The following is a 20,349-nucleotide window of genomic DNA, read 5'->3' on the forward strand; positions in this document are numbered from 1 at the left end:
GACAAGCATAGTTGCCTTTTACGACAAGCATGGGGTGCTGAAGACCTATTTTACCCCGAATCGTCACGGGTCCCGCAACATGTTCTGCTGTTATATGACAGATTCCTCACCTTTAATAAACTTTGTTTTCCTTGTTATCAATAATAGTTGCTTCAGTTTAGAGGTAGCCACACGTTCCTGGTGTTCAACTGTGTCCTCGGGGTAAACTGAAGGCAAAGTTGTAGATGTTTGTAAGCAACAACTGTTCTTCTGGGTAGGATGACAGTCGCAGAAATCAACAGGGTGCCGTTGCCCTATCAACCTTCACCGCTACGACTGTCGTGAGTCTGTGTTAAGGTATGGGAGTTACGATCACCTTACCGCTACGACTGTCGTGAGTCTATGTTAAGGTATGGGAGTTACGATCCCCTTACCGCTACGACTGTCGTAAGTCTGTGTTAAGGTATAGGAGTTACGATTACCTTACCGCTACGACTGTCGTAAGTCTATGTTAAGGTATGGGAGTTACGATCACCTTACCGCTACGACTGTCGTGAGTCTGTGTTAAGGTATGGGAGTTACGATCACCTTACCGCTACGACTGTCGTGAGTCTATGTTAAGGTATGGGAGTTACGATCCCCTTACCGCTACGACTGTCGTAAGTCTGTGTTAAGGTATAGGAGTTACGATTACCTTACCGCTACGACTGTCGTAAGTCTATGTTAAGGTATGGGAGTTACGATCCCCTTACCGCTACGACTGTCGTAAGTCTATGTTAAGGTATGGGAGTTACGATTACCTTACCGCTACGACTGTCGTAAGTCTATGTTAAGGTATGGGAGTTACGATTACCTTACCGCTACGACTGTCGTAAGTCTATGTTAAAGATATGGGAGTTACGATTACCTTACCGCTACGACTGTCGTGAGTCTAGGTTAAGGTATGGGAGTTACGATCCCCTTACCGCTACGACTGTCGTAAGTCTGTGTTAAGGTATAGGAGTTACGATTACCTTACCGCTACGACTGTCGTAAGTCTATGTTAAGGTATGGGAGTTACGATTACCTTACCGCTACGACTGTCGTAAGTCTATGTTAAAGATATGGGAGTTACGATTACCTTACCGCTACGACTGTCGTGAGTCTAGGTTAAAGATACACACACACGCCCTCCTGTCCAACCTTCATACACACACCCTCTCCTCCACCCTTCAGACTCCCCCTCTCCCCCTACCTTTAGATATATACACGCCCTCTCCCCCACCCTTCATACACAGACACATCCTCTCCCCACCCCTTTATATACGCACACACACCCTCTCCCCCACCCTTCATACACAGTTACATCCTCTCCTCCACCCTTTATACACACCGTCTTCCCCACCCTTCATACACACCGTCTTCCCCACCCTTCATACACAGTCACGCCCTCTCCTCCACCCTTCATACACACCGTCTTCCCCACCCTTCATACACAGTCACGCCCTCTCCTCCACCCTTCATACACACCGTCTCTCTCCCCCCCCCCCCCCCCCCCCCCCCCCAAGCCTTCTGTCACAGACACATCCTCTCCCAACCACTTCATACACAGACACACCCTCTCCCCAACCCTTTATAACACAGTCACGCAATCTCCTCCACCCTTCACACACACCGTCTCCCTCCAGCCTTCTGTCACAGACAGATGTTTCAGCTCCTCATTTGTATGGGGCAACAGTGGAAAAGAGTGGAGTAGAAGTGCTTGTCTGTCTCCCCGTGACATTGGAATCTATGCTGGTTGTAAGAGGCGACTAAATGGATCGGATGCTCAGGCTCGCTGACTTGGGTGATGCGTGTTGTCGTATCCCCTTTGCGTAGATTGATGCTCATGATGTCAGTCACTGGATTATCACTTCCGTCATATAGCTGGAATATTGCTGAGACGTGACGTTAAAACAACAACATAAGAAATTATGAAACTGTTGGTTCATTCACATGGTCGAGGGTGTGTGTATTAGGCCTACTTATTTATTTAAAAAGTGACTTCAATTCCTGGATGCATCATTAAGTCACAGAGCCTGACCACCCGAACCATTACGACAAGCATAGGTGAAAACAAAACAACACAGCTTATTGTATGTAAATTAAACACTCAGCCTCCATCTGCTTGAAAAAAAGCCTCAATAAAAGGTTTTGACCGAAAGTATTTTGTGAGCAAAGCCATAATCTTTGACAGAGAGACATGGCCATGAGAGTATGCCTGTAACCCTTTTGTTGTTGACTGCGATGGGAAATGGCCATTGAGCATCATGTGAGTGAGTGAGTTGGGTTTAACGCCGCTTTTAACAGTATTCCAGTCATATCGCGGCGTGTCAGCTTAGTATGCAGGTCTCACACGTTTACCACTTCGGTGAAACCCACGAGCACGGGCATAGTGCTGACAAACCTAGAAACATAATCGGGGCGAACCGGGATTCGAACCAACAATCATAGGTTTCTGGCGTGCCAAGGGACGCAACTCTGCACAGCGAATCGCGGCGCCTTAGACGACTGGGCCACCCGTGCCCCCTTGAGCATCATGTGCTCTTACTTGGAACAAAATACAATATAAACATATATATAAATAAAAATAGTTTATTGCAAAAACCTAAACTGATAAGCAAAAGAAACATTCCCTATGAACATTGTTTGTTGCTAAATACAGAACAGGAAGGTCAGAAGTCATGACTAAACAACACCATTACAAGTTACGCCATGAGAATATAGTTGGTCTAAAATGTACCCTTTTGTCGTTTGCGATGCATCAGTTGTGAGGATGAAGGGTTTATTTTGGCCGGGATATGCAAGGATTGGGGCGTTGGTAAGGGCTTCCTTTAGCTTTTCGAATGCCTGTTGGCAATTGTTGGACCATTCGAAAGACGCCTCTTTTTCAGAAGGTTGTATAGAGGGGAGGCTATGCCAATTTTTTGATAATACGAGGCCAATACTAAGAAATGACACACGCCATGGACATTTTTAGAGGGTCGGATCTATGTGACTGAATCTTTTTTGAAAGATCGACATGGGTGCCATCTTTGCTGGAGATGTGCCCTATTAAAGTAGGTGACTTTTTTGTGGCGAATATACATTTACAATACTGCCTTGACGCTAATTAATTTCTTTATTGCCTCTGAAATGGTTTGCAGAAATGCCATAGTAGCATTTTTATGGCTGAAAGCGAGGCGATTCCATTCAAATACACCATCGGATGTAATGAAGGCAAACTTGTGGTTGGAGAAATGCATTTTACTGTATACTTGGACAGTCAATATTTTTAAAATGCTGTTCAGGGGTATTGTTATGGTGCACGGCTAGTCGAGGCGTCGGCCACTTCAATTTGGAGACAAACATGCGCTTTGAGATAATTTAAGAGCATTTAAGTGAATTTAGAGCGAACATTATTGAGAAATGGCCATACATAGCTTTTATTTCAACGTTTTGAAAACAATGGAATCGAACTACTTGGACAAGTCGAGGTCCCATAACTGGTTTCCATGGAGATGGTGTTTCACACAACCTCCGTTATTGTGCGAGAAAATGCAGTTCGAGAAAATTTAGGAGCATAGTCAAGGGTCCAAAGTTAAATAACTGTCCAAATTGAAAATATAACGATAAACAAAACATATGTGTTAAGCTCCTCCACAAAATGCTTCGTTATACATCCCAACTTTGCGCAGCGTGTGATCCATTCCCTGGTCAATAGTGACCTGTTACACGTGTCTGACGAGACGTGGGAGAACGCTTGAAGGAACTTTTGTCGTTCTTCAATATGTGATATATATTTAATTTAAAGTACCACTCGTTATTATTCATGTTCTTTGAAATCGTGGTAGAAAAGCATGCTCGATTGTACCTCAACAGTTGTGAAATGTAAACACCAAAGGCTGGAGCTGCTGGAATATTGCTAGACATGAAGGGAAAGTTGATAATTGGAAAGTTGAAGTCATCCCTCTTGCCATACAGTCTTGTGGAGAGTGTTTTGTCACTCCGAATCTGTATGCATAGATCTGAGTATTAAACAGACAAGGGGGTCTCACTGGTCTTCTGTATTTCTATTTCGGGGCCAACGTTAGCTTAATGTGGGAGGGCAGTTCTACAAGGCTTTTGGGTCAACGTTTTACATGGGTTCTGCGTCAACGTTTTACAAGGGTTCTGGGTCAACGTTTTACATAGGTTCTGTGTCAACGTTTTACAAGGGTTCTGGGTCAACGTTTTACATAGGTTCTGTGTCAACGTATTACAAGGGTTCTGGGTCAACGTTTTACAAGGGTTCTGGATCAACGTATTACAAGGATTCTGGGTCAACATTTTACATAGGTTCTGGTTCAACGTTTTACATAGGTTCTGGGTCAACGTTTTACATAGGTTCAGGGTCAACGTATTACAGGAGTTCTGGGTCAACGTTTTGCATGGGTTCTGCGTCAACGTATTGCAGGGGTCCTGGGTCAACGTTTTACAAGGGTTCTGGATCAACGTATTACAAGGGTCCTGGGTCAACGTTTTACAAGGGTTCTGAGTCAACGTATTACAAGGGTTCTGGGTCAACATTTTACATAGGTTCTGGTTCAACGTATTACAAGGGTTCTGGGTCAACGTTTTTCAAGGGTTCAGGGTCAACGTATTACAAGGGTTCTGGGACAACGTATTACAAGGGTTCTGGGTCAACGTTTTGCAAGGGTTCTGGGTCAACGTATTACAAGGGTTCTGGGTCAACGTTTTGCAAGGGTTCTGGGTCAACGTATTACAAGGGTTCCGGGTCAACGTTTTACATGGGTTCTGTGTCAACGTTCTACAAGGGTTCTGGATCAACGTATTACAAGGGTTCCGGGTCAACGTATTGCAAGGGTTCTGGGTCAACGTATTACAAGGGTTCTGGGTCAACGTTTTGCAAGGGTTCTGGTTCAACGTATTACAAGGGTTCTGGGTCAACGTATTACAAGGGTTCCGGGTCAACGTATTACAAGGGTTCTGGGTCAACGTATTACAAGGGTTCTGGGTCAACGTTTTGCAAGGGTTCTGGGTCAACGTATTACAAGGGTTCCGGGTCAACGTTTTACATGGGTTCTGTGTCAACGTTTTACAAGGGTTCTGGGTCAACGTATTACAAGGGTTCTGGGTCAACGTATTACAAGGGTTCTGGGTCAACGTATTGCAAGGGTTCTGGGTCAACGTATTACAAGGGTTCTGGGTCAACGTTTTGCAAGGGTTCTGGGTCAACGTATTACAAGGGTTCCGGGTCAACGTTTTACATGGGTTCTGTGTCAACGTTTTACAAGGGTTCTGGATAAACGTATTACAAGGGTTCCGGGTCAACGTATTGCAAGGGTTCTGGGTCAACGTATTACAAGGGTTCTGGGTCAACGTTTTGCAAGGGTTCTGGTTCAACGTATTACAAGGGTTCCGGGTCAGCGTATTACAAGGGTTCTGGGTTAACGTATTACAAGGGTTCTGGGTCAACGTATTGCAAGGGTTCTGGGTCAACGTATTACAAGGGTTCTGGGTCAACGTTTTACAAAGGTTCTGGGTCAACGTTTTATTTTTTATTTCTGTATCTCGAAAAAGAATATAATCAGGGAGTTCAGAATGCAGAAATATAAAGCGATGCTATTATACTGTGGATATTTTCTGCGTCCTGTCGTTTTTGAGCGTCATGACATCTTTATCTAATCGGGTCTACTGTCGTTAATTACGTTTCCCTCCTGTTGTAGGCGTTCGTTGATAGATACATCGTGTTTCCGATTGAGTAGTGACCTTATTAAGAGTTGACGCTACTAAGTTTCACGTCACGTTTTATGTATAGACGACAAAAGGCGTTTTGATTGATCTATGTTGTAACTTGAATCTAATTGTTTTTGCTTTTGTATACTCCTGTACAAAGAGCCACGGCAACATGAAACACTTTCTAATTAATTCGATTATTAAAAATGGGCCGTTGTCTGTCTGCAGATAGCGTAAACCGCGTTAGTTCTGTTGACCTATATTGACTACCGGGCTTGTGAACAACATATCTAGAACAAAAAATATTACAATGTCTAGTTTTGTTTGTTTCTTGTTTAATGTAAAACTAAGCAAAATGACGGCGTCCAGTAAATAATCCAGTCTTGGCCAGATAATTAAATGACCTTTAATGGATCGGGTGGTCAGGCTGTGTTGATCGCGAGTCAGTGGCCCCCGACGGCGTGAGACGTTGAGTGAGTGAGTGAGTGAGTGAGTGAGGTTTACGCCACTTTGAACAGTATTCCAGTTATATCACGACGTGTCAAATTCATGCTGGAAGAAAGCACGAGGTGACGTAGGTCTCATATAATTTTTCCAAACTTTAAAATAAAAAATAATTCGCATAATACACAACTGATGATGGATATCTTAGACATCTTATATTTCAAAAACAATAAATTTGCTTGTTTCTGCACAAATTTATATTTCAAACATTGTAGGAGTCACATGGCTGCGAATTCATTTCTTACCCAAGACTTCATTGAGCCTATTTAATTTGACACAAAATTACCCAGCCACAGATTACAAAATGTTCCAGGAATGAGTAATGGTTAAATAGACATAAAAAGATTTAATAACAGTTCTTTCAATTTTCTACATAAAAAAAAATAAAAAAATCTTTCTACCTTCTTTCTCCGAAGGGCTCCACTTGGAGCGCCTGGCCAAGTTCAGTCAAAGTGGTCGACGGCCTTTGATGCAGAAGGGGTGACAGGGAGGCCAAGTCATCTACGGCGCCGCAATTCGCTGCGATTATGTTTCTAGGTTTGTGTTTGTGGGTTCCACCATAGTAGTAAACGCCCCATACCTGCTTCACGTGGGCTTTAGGTGGAATCGTCTAGAGGTAAAAGCGTTCCCCACATGGCATCATGCGCGGCACCCATTTATTGTGTGCCCGCAGTGAAATTGCAGGAATATCGCTAAAAGCGGCGTGAAATATTACTCACTCACAATATTCCTACATATGACCGACGTGACTTTTAACCCAAACCTCAAAGCAGACTAACTATTACATATAAAACTAGTAAAAGCCCTGACGCAAAATGTGCATTAGAATATGTCTGCGGACCTATTTTCGGACGACACGACTTGCAAGACACAATGGTCTGCAAAGCATTGTGATGCAATTTCATTGCAGCGATATCTACAATGTAGATATCGCTTGATCTCACCCAAGCGATATCTCCTGAGGGAGCCAGTTTTGGAAGATAAACAGAGGTAATCGCCATAGCATTACCCTGACCCTGACCACGACTATCGTCCTTATCCTATAAGGGCGGTCGGGTAGCCTAGTGGTTAAAGCGTTCGTTCTTAACGAAGACCCGGGTTCGATTCCCGACATGGGTACAATGTGTGAAGCCCATTTCTGGTGTACCCCGCCGTGATATTGCTGGAATATTGCTAAAAGCGGCGTAAAACCATACTCACTCACTCACTCCTTATTCTATAAATAGGCTGGGTTTATTCGATATCGGAGAAAGACCGTCGAAGTTTAGAACCTTTCCCTGGTGCTTTGGGTTTGGTTGGTGTTTTTCGTTCAGAAGGAAATGTCTTGAAGTTGTCTTCAAGGTTACAACATTCAAGGCCTCAGTAAATCTTTCAAATGTGTTATGGTAGACATGTGGAGGACATTTCCAAATTTGACGCATCAGTGACAAAGATGATGTCCGATGCAATTCCCTATTTTCACTTGTACCCGTGGTTTTTTCCAGGTGAAAAGTTGACTTGCGTTTGCATGTGTTTGTGACAGTGCTACCGGTGGGGCAGGGTATGTTCCCCTTTTTGCCAACACTTAGTATCATGACAGATTACTTATGAATATGGAAAGAGTTTTGTCGCATTTATTTATTTGAGGATATCAACATTTTTAACAACGAGGTTGCAATTGTAGACGTGGTTTTGGGCGGGTGGGGAGGCACTATGTGTGAAAAACTAAGGAATTAAGTGTTACAACATCTTTCAAGGCAGAAATGATATATATATGTTACAGGAAACAAGTATAATCAGTGATTAAGTCTAATAACTGGAAATTTCAGTGATTATGTCTAATAACTGATTCACTCGGTGGTTATGACTAATTACTGAAATCTTCAGTAATTAGACATAATCACTGAAATGAACCAAGGGATTTTATACTTGTTTACTGAAAGCATATCCCTGCCTGTTTATAATAACTTGTGAGAAGGCTTCATAATCCTGTCCTAAGCCAATCTCCTGTAAACAAACAGAATCATGTGTTGTCTACGTAACATAATTGGTGTAGTTATTGAGTGTAGTGACAATGACATGTTCACAATTGCAGTCAAGGGTGGTGTGCTAAATGGGAAAAATTCCCGTAACCAGTTTGATGTATGTGTCACCAAACTGTATAATGCTGACGATTTCAATACCGATCGAACACTCTCTTTGCGTCAAGCGGTTCAACTTGAGTCTGTGGTGGTCAAGGCTTTGTAAGGTGTAATTGTGTTGGAACTAAACGGTGTCAGACCAATCCCTGCAAATGTTTTAAGGCCAAGATGCAATGTAATTCTAGATGTCATTCAAGTCTTTCATGTGCAAACAAACATTCCTGAGTGTCCATCTGACTGCAATTTGTCATCCCATTAATGTCATACTATTCACGTCATACCATTTTATGAAATAAAAGATTGAACTGTTTAAGCTTATTTCTGTGATTTTTGTGTAAAGTATCTGGTTAAGGGAGGTTGTATTTACTTTGATGGCTAATCTAATTTCAAAACTAGCACACATTATAAAAACAAGGCAGGGATATGCTTTCAGTAAACAAGTATAAAATCCTTTGGTTCATTTCAGTGATTATGTCTAATTACTGAAGATTTCAGTAATTAGACATAACCACCGAGTGAATCAGTTATTAGACATAATCACTGAAATTTCCAGTTATTAGACTTAATCACTGATTATACTTGTTTCCTGTAACATATATACATTGAAGGACTGCGCGGGAAACACACAAGCGCCAGGGCTTACTGTTAGTACCATATTTTACGTCCGTTTCAGTTGCTTTGTTTTGGCCACGTTAATGCACATTACATGGTTATGGTACATTCTCGCCCGCAGTGAGATATACAGATTTATACCTATACACCAAAGGTTTTGTTCGTGAATCATAACAGTCTGACGCCTCGGAGGTCGCAAGTCTCCCAAACACAGTCGGGGAACTGTCCTGCACACTCAACTGCAACGATCTACGTCATCCAGATTTGAATGCTCTCATGTTGTCTCCTATGTGCTCTGCTATTCTGATGACCAACGCTATTCACTTTTTTTTTCTATAACCTTCTGGTTTTTTTAGGTAAACAATTGACTTGCCTTTGCATGTGTTTGTGATGGTTTCAAGGGTAGGGCGGGTTAAGTTCACCTTTTCGCATTCATCAACACATGCTGATGATAGTCGGAATCGTTCCATGGACTCTGCTATTAGCGGAGTTTTCTTATGATACTACTTTTTTAAGTGAATACATCATGGTTATGGTTGATGCTACAAAAGCAATGCTTATACAGGTGCTATACAGCCGTGGTCGGCGAACACCTCCATGTAGATTTCAGTTTGTCGTTTTACGCCTCACTTAGTAATATTCCAGCTATAAACAAATCGAGTCTGGACCAGACAATCCAGTGATTGACATCATGAGCATTGATCAACGCAATCGGGATACGATGACATGCATCAACCAAGTCAGCGAGCCTGACCACCCGATCCTGTTAGCATAGTCGCTTTTTTTCGGCAAGCAGGGGTTGCTGAAGATCTTCACAGGTAGCAGGGTATGAAACTCCCAAAATTTTCAGCCAGACCACAGGACTGGCTAGCTGAAAAACATGCCAGCCCTGACCAAAACCTGCCTGCCCGCTATAATCATATGTTTCTCAGGATAATTTAATTAAAACTTTAAATCGAATTCATTGAACATGAAGTAATGCAAGAAAAGAAATAGCAAACACTTTTTAGGTCAGATTTGTATTTAATATCCTAGAATACATCATGTAAATATCCTTATTCCTAAATAGGGCCTCATGACTTTCAATCAATGTCCATATCACTGTCAGTGTCATTGTGATTGTCACTTCCTTCAACGAGGTCACTGAAGTCTGACTCATAGTCAGAATCTTGATATCTAGTAGCAATATCCGTGGTAACAGCTGCTCTTGCAATGGCATCATCATCATTATCATCATCTTCTTCGTCTTGTTTTGCACGATATCGTGTATATAGACGGTCCGCTTGTAGCATAAGCGCATCGCTAAATTTTAGGTTGTCTAATATCTAACGGGGTTTCTTTTTGGTTACATTTTATCATTCATCTTTACATGTGAATTAATGCTTATCATCGGGAAATATTTAGAATATTTTCACATATGAAATATAACCCGACCGTCGGGCAGGGGGATTTGAAAATCTGGCAGCCGGAGTTGAAATCAACCCGTCTCGGGCGGTCGGGCAGGCAGGTATTTCGAACACTGCAGGTAGTGTATATTGGGAGCAGCACAGAGGGAAGGCTACCGCAGCCAAGCCAGTCTAAGGCAGCCTGCACTGCTGAGGCGCCAATATTCGTCGAATTTACTGAAATACTGTTCAAAGCGGCTTTAAACCCAACTCACTCACTCACTGTCATAGTATGGATCTGCAGAAGGAGTAGATTGTACATTGCGACACACTGATTGAAGATATTAATATACAAAGATTGATGTTATTGTCGTGAATGTCACACCTACAGGCAAGCAGGTAAATAATCACACCTGTAATTAACGTCAGGGATCTAATAACCTCGACCTAAAATAGGAATCGCGTGACATCCCGTTTGCCGTGACGTTGGTAAACGCAAGAATCTTGGACGCGACGGTAAATCCCACTTCACCTGACCTCGCATCAAGCTGACGCGCCGTGATGAAAAACTGGTCAAGGCGACATTAAACCAACCCCACTCATTTGATAAGCGCCGATAGGGCTAATATTCAGGATGGATAAGCAGTGCAGTTATGCAAGAACATATTTATGACGAACCGTCACAGAGTCCTCCATACTACACTTCAAAAAAATGTGTTAAGAATGTAAAGTTAACAAATACAAGACATGTTTCGATCCACACATGTTCTGGAATGTGTTTAAATCCTGAACGTAATATAGACCGTCTCCATGGTCTAGTGGTAGCGCGTCCGCCTGGAGAGCGGAAGGTCCGAGGTTCGATCCCCGGTCGCGACATACCAAAATAAATACAATAAATATGGTAGTTGTTGTTATCCTGCCTGGCGCTAGGCATTAAGGGGCTGAAACAAGGACTGGTTGGCTCTGAGTCAGTATACTGTGTCTGAGTGGGGCCTTACGTTAAACTGCGGCATGGTATCTCAGTGGGCTAGCCCTATCAATTGGCATCAGTCCGGACTAACACACACACACACACACACACACACACACACACACGTGCAAGTCGCCATATAAGTGCAATAATCTTGGAAGCGACGCTAAATCCCATTTCACCTCACCTAGACGGAATACACATTTGGTGTAAACACATGAAATGAGCTATGTATCCCAGCCTAAACACCACCTAGACACAACATTCCCAATATCTGAACAAGAATCAAGAAACGGCTCGGACGTTTACCACAGTGACACCCCAAGACAAGAACCATGACCAGGGCACGACGACGGGCATATTGAAACACATTTATTTATGCCCATTACCCAGCCAATCTTAATCAAAACATGATTACATTTAATATAGTTCATATTTTAGGTTTTAGCCTTCATTTGACCTTTGACAAGCTCATAAATTGCCTATTTGGCTCTGAAAGGTTCTTCTCTTCTGAAATTAGCTATTATATTTAGTTTATATCTTAGGTTTTAGCCTTCATTTGACCTTTGACCATACTCATAAATTGCCTATTTGGCTCTGAAAGGTTCTTCTCTTCTGAAATTAGCCATTAGTTCTCTGTGTTTGTGCAGAAAACATTGAAATACAATGCTCCAGCATCTTTTGATAAGAGGCTCTCTTTGTTGACATTTTAAACAGGTGATTTGAGGAATCACACCAGACCTTCAGGGTCAATTGCAAACGATTGCTTTAACCACTGATCCATCACCTCCACAATCACACCAGGGACATTATACCCATAGAGATCCGGTTAGAACTGGTCTTCAGCAACTCATGCTTGTCGTATGAGGCGACTAACGGGATTGGGTGGTCGAACACGCTGACTTGATTGATGCATGTCATCGTATCCCAATTGCGTAGATCGATGCTCATGATATCAATCACTGGATTGCCTGGTCCAGATTCGATTATTTACAGACCGTCGTCATATGGCTGGAATATTGCTCAGTGCGGCGTTAAACAAACAAACAAACAAACAAGAAACGAGGGACATTACGCAACATAACGAAGCATAAAATGGATTAGTGAGTGAGTATGGTTTTACGCCGCTTGTAGCAATATTCCAGCAATATCACGACGGGGGACACCAGAAATGGGCTTCACACATTGTACCCATGTCGGCTATCGAACCCGGGTCTTCGGCGTGACGAGCGAACGCTTTAACCACCAGGCTACCCGACCGCCCCTAAAATGAATAAGAGAAACGTGATAAGATATGACGTAATGTGGGCGAGTGATGAGTTGGTTCAACTTTGCTTTGAACAATATTTCACGCTTGACGTGTGAGGAGACGCTGCCAGAACAACTCTTAAACGTTGACCTTGTTGCCCTCACAAGCCGGAATCACAGTCAACGCGACGTGCACTCTCCTACTACTTTCCATACAACTAGAATACTTTGTTGGATATATAAATAAATACCAATTAGTTTTCTCATTTTCTCACGTGTCGTTTGTGCGTTAATTATCTACAGCGTGTTTCTGATTGAAGAGGGGCGCCACTTAGAGCAACATGATTAAGTTTCACGTCATATTTTATGAATAGACGAGAAATGGCGCTTTGATTGAACTATGTTGTAACTTGAATCTAATTGCTTGTGCTTTTGTCTAATCCAGGATAAACAATCAAGGCAACGTGAAACGTTTTCTGATTAAATCGATCATTCATTGTGTGTCGTTATCTGTCTCTATATAACATATGTACATCATTATATTAGCTTGATTAAAGATGCTGAGATGGCTCCGTCCTGTGAACAACTCTCGTAGAACAAGAAATAATATGTGTTTGTTGTTTAACGCCGCACTTAAATACACTTACACTTACATTTACAATACCTCTCTGTGCCAAGACCGGCCTATTCCTCAATAGATCGCGTCAGGAAAACTTCAATCCACCAACATATACGACCCGTGAAGATCATGTTTGTTTGTTGTTTAACGCTGCACTCAGAAATATTCTAGCCATATGACGGCGGTCCGAAAAATAATCGAGTCTGGACCAGACAATCCAGTGATTGACATCATGAGCATCAATTCACGCAATTGGGATACAATGACATGCATCAACCAAGCCAGCGAGCCTGACCACCCGATTACCTTAGTCGCCTCTTACGACATGAGTGTGAGTGAGTGAGTGAGTGAGTGAGTTTGGTTTAACGCCGCTTTTAACAATATTCCAGATATCGCGGCGTGTCAGCTTAATGTGGGAGGAAAGCCCGAAGTGATGCATTTACCACTTCGGTGAAACCCACGAGCACGGCTATGGTGCTGACAAACCTAGAAACATAATCGGGGCGAACCGGGATTCGAACACAATCATAGGTTTCTGGCGTGCCCAAGGGACGCAACTCTGCACAGAGAATCGCGGCGCCTCAGACGACTGGGCCACCCGTGCCCCCCTTACGACAAGAAGAAAATGGCGACAACTGGTAGGTGACCAGTACACTTTAGTAAAAGCTCGTTTCTTGGTCATTCTGCGCTCGCTGATGACAGCTGCTGAATACAATTACGAAAACACAAGTAAATAACAAATGACATAAACAATCAGGTGAAAGATAACATATAATGATTTTCAGTGTCATTTGAGGCCAGACCGCCTAATCGTTGAAATGGTTAGTTAAACCCCTAGGCTCCGAACGCCGAAAAGGTCTAGCTTATTTAAACCATGGTTAACATTTATTCAAAGAGCCCAAGCATCTAAAATGTTAAAACAACATTGTTTTGAAAACTGAATTTAAAAGATATTCAAGAACGTCCAACAGTGAGAACACTGTCAGTCGGCCCTTAGTGTTGCACGTGAAATACGTTCCCCGAGCCTTTCGCACGTGCACCTCGCTCCTTGGCGACTCGGGGTTTGAAATCCAGGTCCCGGGCCAAATATACTGGTGTTATGTGAGCACATTTATCAATCACCTAAATATCACGTGCCCATGTTGATGGGTCTATTATGAGCAAACATTTCCCTGATCAAGATAACAGTAATTTCTTTTCTATCTGTCGATTCTTTGAACGAAAAGCTACCAATTCACACTTTAGTTCAATGTATATAATAAAAGTGAACTTACTGCAAAAAACACACATTTCAGCGTTCATAAACGCATAAACTATTATTAAGTTAATATTTAGTTCTTCATTACATTTTGTAGACTAACACTTAGTCAGTGAAAACATGTCTTAAAATATATTTTTAAATTCTTCTGAAGAACCTTTCCTCTTATGCTGTCATATGTTGAATCAAGCAAACTAGACTTGGTTAGTTTGAGCTAGACTTGCCTACGCTTTTAGTAAAGAAAATACCTAAAAAATATGAATTCCAGTGTTCATTACGGTGTACAGTTCTTTATTTGGCCTACAGGCCATGAGACAGCTCAACAGGAACAAGTCAACTTGATTTGTAATTAGATATTATTTATTCAAACGGTTTCGAAATAGAGCAATCAGGTACTTCACTAACGTACTGGAAGCAATATGAAAACTGATAGCGCTATGACTTTCCGACCTTAGCTCTTAGCGTCACGAGGGGGAGGGGGACGGGTGTCCCGGTCGTCTAAGGCGCTGCGATTCGCTGTGCAGAGTTACCTCCCTTGGGCACGCCAGAAACCTATGATTGTCGGTTCGAATCTCGGTTCGCCCCGATTATGTTTCTAGGTTTGTCAGCACCATACCCGTGCTCGTGGGTTTCCCCGAAGTGGTAAACGTCTGAGACCCGCATTACTTAGGGCTTTCCTCCCACATTAAGCTGACACGCCGTGATATAACTGTAATACTGTTAAAAGCGGCGTTTAACCCAACTCACTCACTCACTCACTTAGCGTCACGAAAACCGTCTCCCCGACTGACGATTTACTCCGTAGTTTTTATCGGCAAAACTTCCGAAATATATATAAAGTGAAAAGCATTGATAGTAAATATATACTTTTGGAGGGGGGATACGGGCGGTAGTCTTTCCGCTTTATCCCCCAAACTAACCTACACCCAATCTGATGATTAATTAATTTGACGCCAATATAGTGACTGTTACATCGGCCCGTTCTACATGACGGCGGTCTGTAAATAATCGAATCTGGACCTGACAATCCAGTGATTGACATCTTGAGCATCGTTCAACGCAATTGGGATACAATGACATGACATCAACCAAGTCAGCGAGCCTGACCACCCGATGCCGTTAGTCGCCTCTTATGACAAGAATAGTCGCCTTTTACGGAAAGCATGTGTTGCTGAAGAGCTATTCTACCAGGGATCTTCACGGCAAGCATGGGTTGCTGAAGAGCTGTTCTACCCGGGATCTTCAGGGGTCCGTATACATGTAGTATTCTTATATGTAAACTATTATATACAGGATATATATGAACGTACACAGGTACATTCATATCATATACATCCAATATATGATAGTATAAATTAATTAATTATTAATTTTATAAACAACACCGGGAGTGTAAGTCCTGGTGACGACGGCGACACTCGTATTTCGTGGAAATTGTTGTCTCATTAAGTTGTATGCTAGGGCAAAAAGAAGTTCCACCAAGTGGTGTTTAACTGATAAGTCAGTTATTTAATGTCCGTTCAAAGACAAAGGAGACAGGATTCTTGTTAGAATAAACCAACCTCCCATCTCATTGAGGACATGCTATAAAGTTCACAATTTTGTCAGACATGAAAAAATAACACAACCACGTTGTCAAGCCAATATACAGTTAAGACCGTATACTCATCTCGTTTCCTCAAAATGGCGAGCGTGACACTGGCAAAGGAGGAAGTGAGGACTATCACGTGGTCTTGACGCCAAAACTGAAATATGATACCCCTTCTCTCCTCCACTGCCCCGTGAGATTTACCAGGCAGGATAGTAAACTCCCTGTTTACTTATCTTTGGCTGCAGCAACTAGGTAAGTTAGTGGAATCTACAATTTTCTCAATGTGTGACCACCTCATCTATTTCATATTTAGGTCTATGCATAAAGGTTCAGAGAGACCAAACACTCTCCACAAGATGTATTCCTGCTGTCGGCAATTTAACAGGAAAAGAATTCGAACGAAAACAGCAAGTGCAGATTTATTCTAAGTCCAGTGAGAGAAATCTGACACGGACTACAGAAATATGCGCATGTGACTTCGTTATAATAATGTAGTCTTTGTAAAACATCTTATCCACCAAAAGACGAGTCATTTGGAGAAAATTTTAGATGCGCATATTACATGTGTAAAATAACAAAATGTTTGTTAACAAATTTGTTTTGTCGACGCTCCTCTCATGGTACATGTTGCATGACACGTGCATAGCTATATCCATGGTACACGGCATGGAGTCTGTACTAGGAAATGTGTACGAGTTCTCTACACTTGAGAGGGATGGAACTAAACCATTTATAAGTTTAGAGTGGTGTCGTTTTAAAAATATGCCTGATCGATTAAATAAACATGTTTATTTATGGACGTAAAGGCTTGCAGCCAATCACAAAAACTGGATCTCACGTTTTTCGGCAAAATTGGCCGACCTAAACAAACAACATATATTCATCATCGCCACTGGTTTAAATACGAAAGCTATTTCCAGCAAAATACAAGATGTCCTTATTGAAAAATGTCTGAAAAGCTGGCAGGAACTTTTATGGTAAGATAACGTTCACACTGGTACTAGCAAACTCCGTACGTATTGGTTTTTAAAAGATTGTTATTGCTGTGAAAACTATGTCAAGAGCTATGCCTCGGAGTTACAAATCTGCCTTTTCAAAAATTAGATGTGGTTTTGCACCTTCAAGTATTGAAACATTTAAATATATCAATCGAAAGGTTGAAGACAGAATGTGCTTTAATCGTAATGATTATCTTGAAGATAAAAAAACATGTTTTAATCCAATGTCCACCATACGATTATCTAAGATCTACGTTATTTACGGATATAACGCCTAAAATGTCTAACTTTTTAAACCTGTGTAGCAATGAGAAATTGTGTGTCCTTTTTAAACATGAGGTACTAGTATATGTCACTGCCATGTCGTCTCTCATTATTTTATGTGAGTGGCGCTGTATTATTATTTTTATGTATAAATGCCTAATTTATGCATGTTTTTATGGTGGAAGCGAAAATAAAATATCTGTCTGTCTATCTGGAAGGAAGGAAACCATTTCTAAGTTTAGATAGGATGTGTTACCGCACTGCCCAAGCTCTGAGGCTTTCATACCAACACGTCCACCATATGATAAATGTTGCAAAGACGCTAGGGGTCGTCTGAAAAACAAAACGGGAAGTAAAGGATATTAGACAGCTTTGGTACAGGGGTGATTAGGTGTATAGTGTACACGCTTAATGAGCAGAAGGTACCCCCGACAAGTAGGAGAATTCGGGAGTAAATAAAAGACAAAATTAATGTTTCCCGGACTACATTAATTATTGCTCTCAACGAGATGGGATTTCCATAAGCTGCACGTGGCGATGACCGAGCAGTCATCAGGGGGAAGTATTCCATGTTGTCAAATAGATCACATGATCTCCGCACCATTCACGACTATCGCTGTCAGGGCAACCAGAATATTTACCTTGATGAAACCTGGGTTAATAACAATCATTCCACAGACTACACGTGGCTACCGTCAGAGGGACGAAAAGCACTCTTTGTACCATCAGGTAAAGGTAATCAGGTCATTGCTTTGTACGCCGGAACCAGTGATCTGTGGCTTGTTGATAGCTAGTTTTCGAGGCGAGAAGGAAAATTGGTGATGATCATAAGAAAATGAGAGGTGATATGTTCATAGATTAGTTGGAACATCAGCTACTGTACAATCTAAACAGCCCCAGTGTTGTTGGCATGGATAACGCCAGTTATCACAACGTCCGGGAACTACATACTGTCGCGCTAACCATGAGTAGTCGGAGAGAGTGAGTGAGTTGGGTTTAAACCCCGCTTTTAACAGTATTCCAGTTATATCGCGGCGTGTCAGCTTAATGTGGGAGGAAAGCCCGAAGTGAGGCAGGTCTCAGACGTTTACCACTTCGGTGAAACCCACGAGCACGGGTATGGTGCTGACAAACCTAGAAACATAATCGGGGCGAACCGGGATTCGAACCCACAATCATAGGTTTCTGGCGTGCCCAAGGGACGCAACTCTGCACAGCGAATCGCGGCGCCTTAGACGACTGGGCCACCAGTGCCCCATGAGTAGTCTGAAGGCGACCACGCAGGAATAACTGACATCTTGCAATGTCGACTTCAGACCATCTGAAACGAAGGTTCAACTCATGGAGAAAATTCGCCTGAATAAGACCAGCAAAGAACAAGACTGTAGTCCTGGTGGCACAACACGGTCATGTTGTCTTGCGTGCGCCAGTCAGACATTGTGAGCTCAACCCTATTGTGCATATCTTGGCTCACTGTGAAGGGTTCGTGGCAAGACATAACACAACATTCAAACACACACATGGCAAAGGGGTGATCATCACAGCCTTTCCTAGAATTAGACCAGAGGTATGGCAAAAGGCTGAAGATCATGTTTTGAAACCCAACGTCAGTTCCGCCAACGTCACGGCGTAGTAACCATAACTGGAATGCTGTTAACAGCGGCGTTAAACAAAACTCACTCACTCATCTGTAGAACAACAAATATTTCTTGATTAAAAACCCAAACCTTCCAATACTCATCCCGTTTCGTAGCTTTTAATTATTCCATCATTTTCCCAAGCGAAGTAATGCAATACATATCTTAATTATCACCACGTCAATGCATTTCTCAATGAAGTACGATAACAGCTGGTCAGGCTCGCTGACTTGGTTGGTGCATGTCATCGTATCCCAATAGCGTAGATCGATGCTCATGATGTCAATCACTGGATTGTCTGGTCCAGACTCGATTATTTACAGACCGCCGTCATATAGCTGGAATATTGCTGAGTGCGGCGTTAAACAACAAACCAACTAAAAACAATAACAACACTATTTTGAGACAACCCCCGATTCAGGTTCACATGTACCTGTGAGAATGCACGGGCCGGTGTGAGGTCGTCACCTCGGGACAGGTGTTAGGTGATTACATCCGGTTATAAGTCGTTTCATACATACATGACAACACGCGGATATTTTCATCATTTTACCTGTAAATGTAACTTTCAAGGCTAATCACAATGTTAGGACAGGCTATATTAGGTAGAATCGTGTTTTTTTATATATGCTATTTTCATAGCCCTGATTTTCATATTTATCAAATGAAGCCAGGAAAGCATTTTCCTCGCATTTCCGACGTAACTTCAGCAAACATTTACTAACTGGTTAGTAAAGTCTACTAACAGGTTGGTGTCTGAGTGGACAGTGAAATTCACTCCGTTGGCTAACTTGCTGACTATTTTTGTCAATGCAGTCTCACTGGACTATTTTATTTCTAGCTCGGGTGGGTAAATCAGTGGAAGGGAATTGTCTATTTGATGCTTCTTGTCTAAAAGTCTTTACCCAAAACTTTACATGGACGTTATCAATGAGGAAGTCCAGCATTTCAATTACTGTTTTCTCAGTACACTTCATATGGCATTCGCTTTCATTTTTGACAAATTGACCTGAAGCTCTCAAGAGAGATATGTGTTCACCACATTTTTTAACAAAAGCCCCATGGATCAAGGAATGAGGTTTTCTCTTAAACCTGCCATGTGGGATAGTGGAGTACAAAGTTGAAAATTCAAATGTTTTGACAGAATTGAACTTGGTTCTTTTCTGTAACTGTAAAAAGTCAAGCAAATGTTTTGAGTTTTTGAGAATCCCCATGGCATTAATTCCGCTTGACTCACATACTTTCTGTGAATATAAAGAAAGTCCTTCTTTGAGTGTATTAAGGATTATGGTTAATCTTTGAGACAGGGATTAGGTGGTACATTTGCTGGACCCAGCTATATATCTGTCTTTGTATGGATTTCTATGGAGCTTTAGAATCCGGTACTAACAAGGAATGGACATGTCTTCAAGTTTTTGAGTCAAGTCA

The 20,349-nt window shown here is 42.1% G+C and overlaps 1 protein-coding gene across 1 annotated transcript; it reads left to right on the forward strand.

Annotated features, from left to right (window-relative positions):
* The first annotated feature begins 4,406 nt into the window (after nucleotides 1–4,406).
* LOC124144019 (keratin, type I cytoskeletal 9-like) lies at nucleotides 4,407–5,285 on the forward strand. Its single transcript, XM_046513230.2, has one exon. The coding sequence runs from the start codon at nucleotides 4,407–4,409 to the stop codon at nucleotides 5,283–5,285; it is 879 nt and encodes a 292-aa protein (XP_046369186.2).
* The last annotated feature ends 15,064 nt before the right edge of the window (nucleotides 5,286–20,349 follow it).

The sequence above is a fragment of the Haliotis rufescens genome, unplaced genomic scaffold, assembly GCF_023055435.1.
Source record: "Haliotis rufescens isolate VD_foot unplaced genomic scaffold, xgHalRufe1.0.p SCAF_6, whole genome shotgun sequence".
Taxonomy (NCBI): domain Eukaryota; kingdom Metazoa; phylum Mollusca; class Gastropoda; order Lepetellida; family Haliotidae; genus Haliotis; species Haliotis rufescens.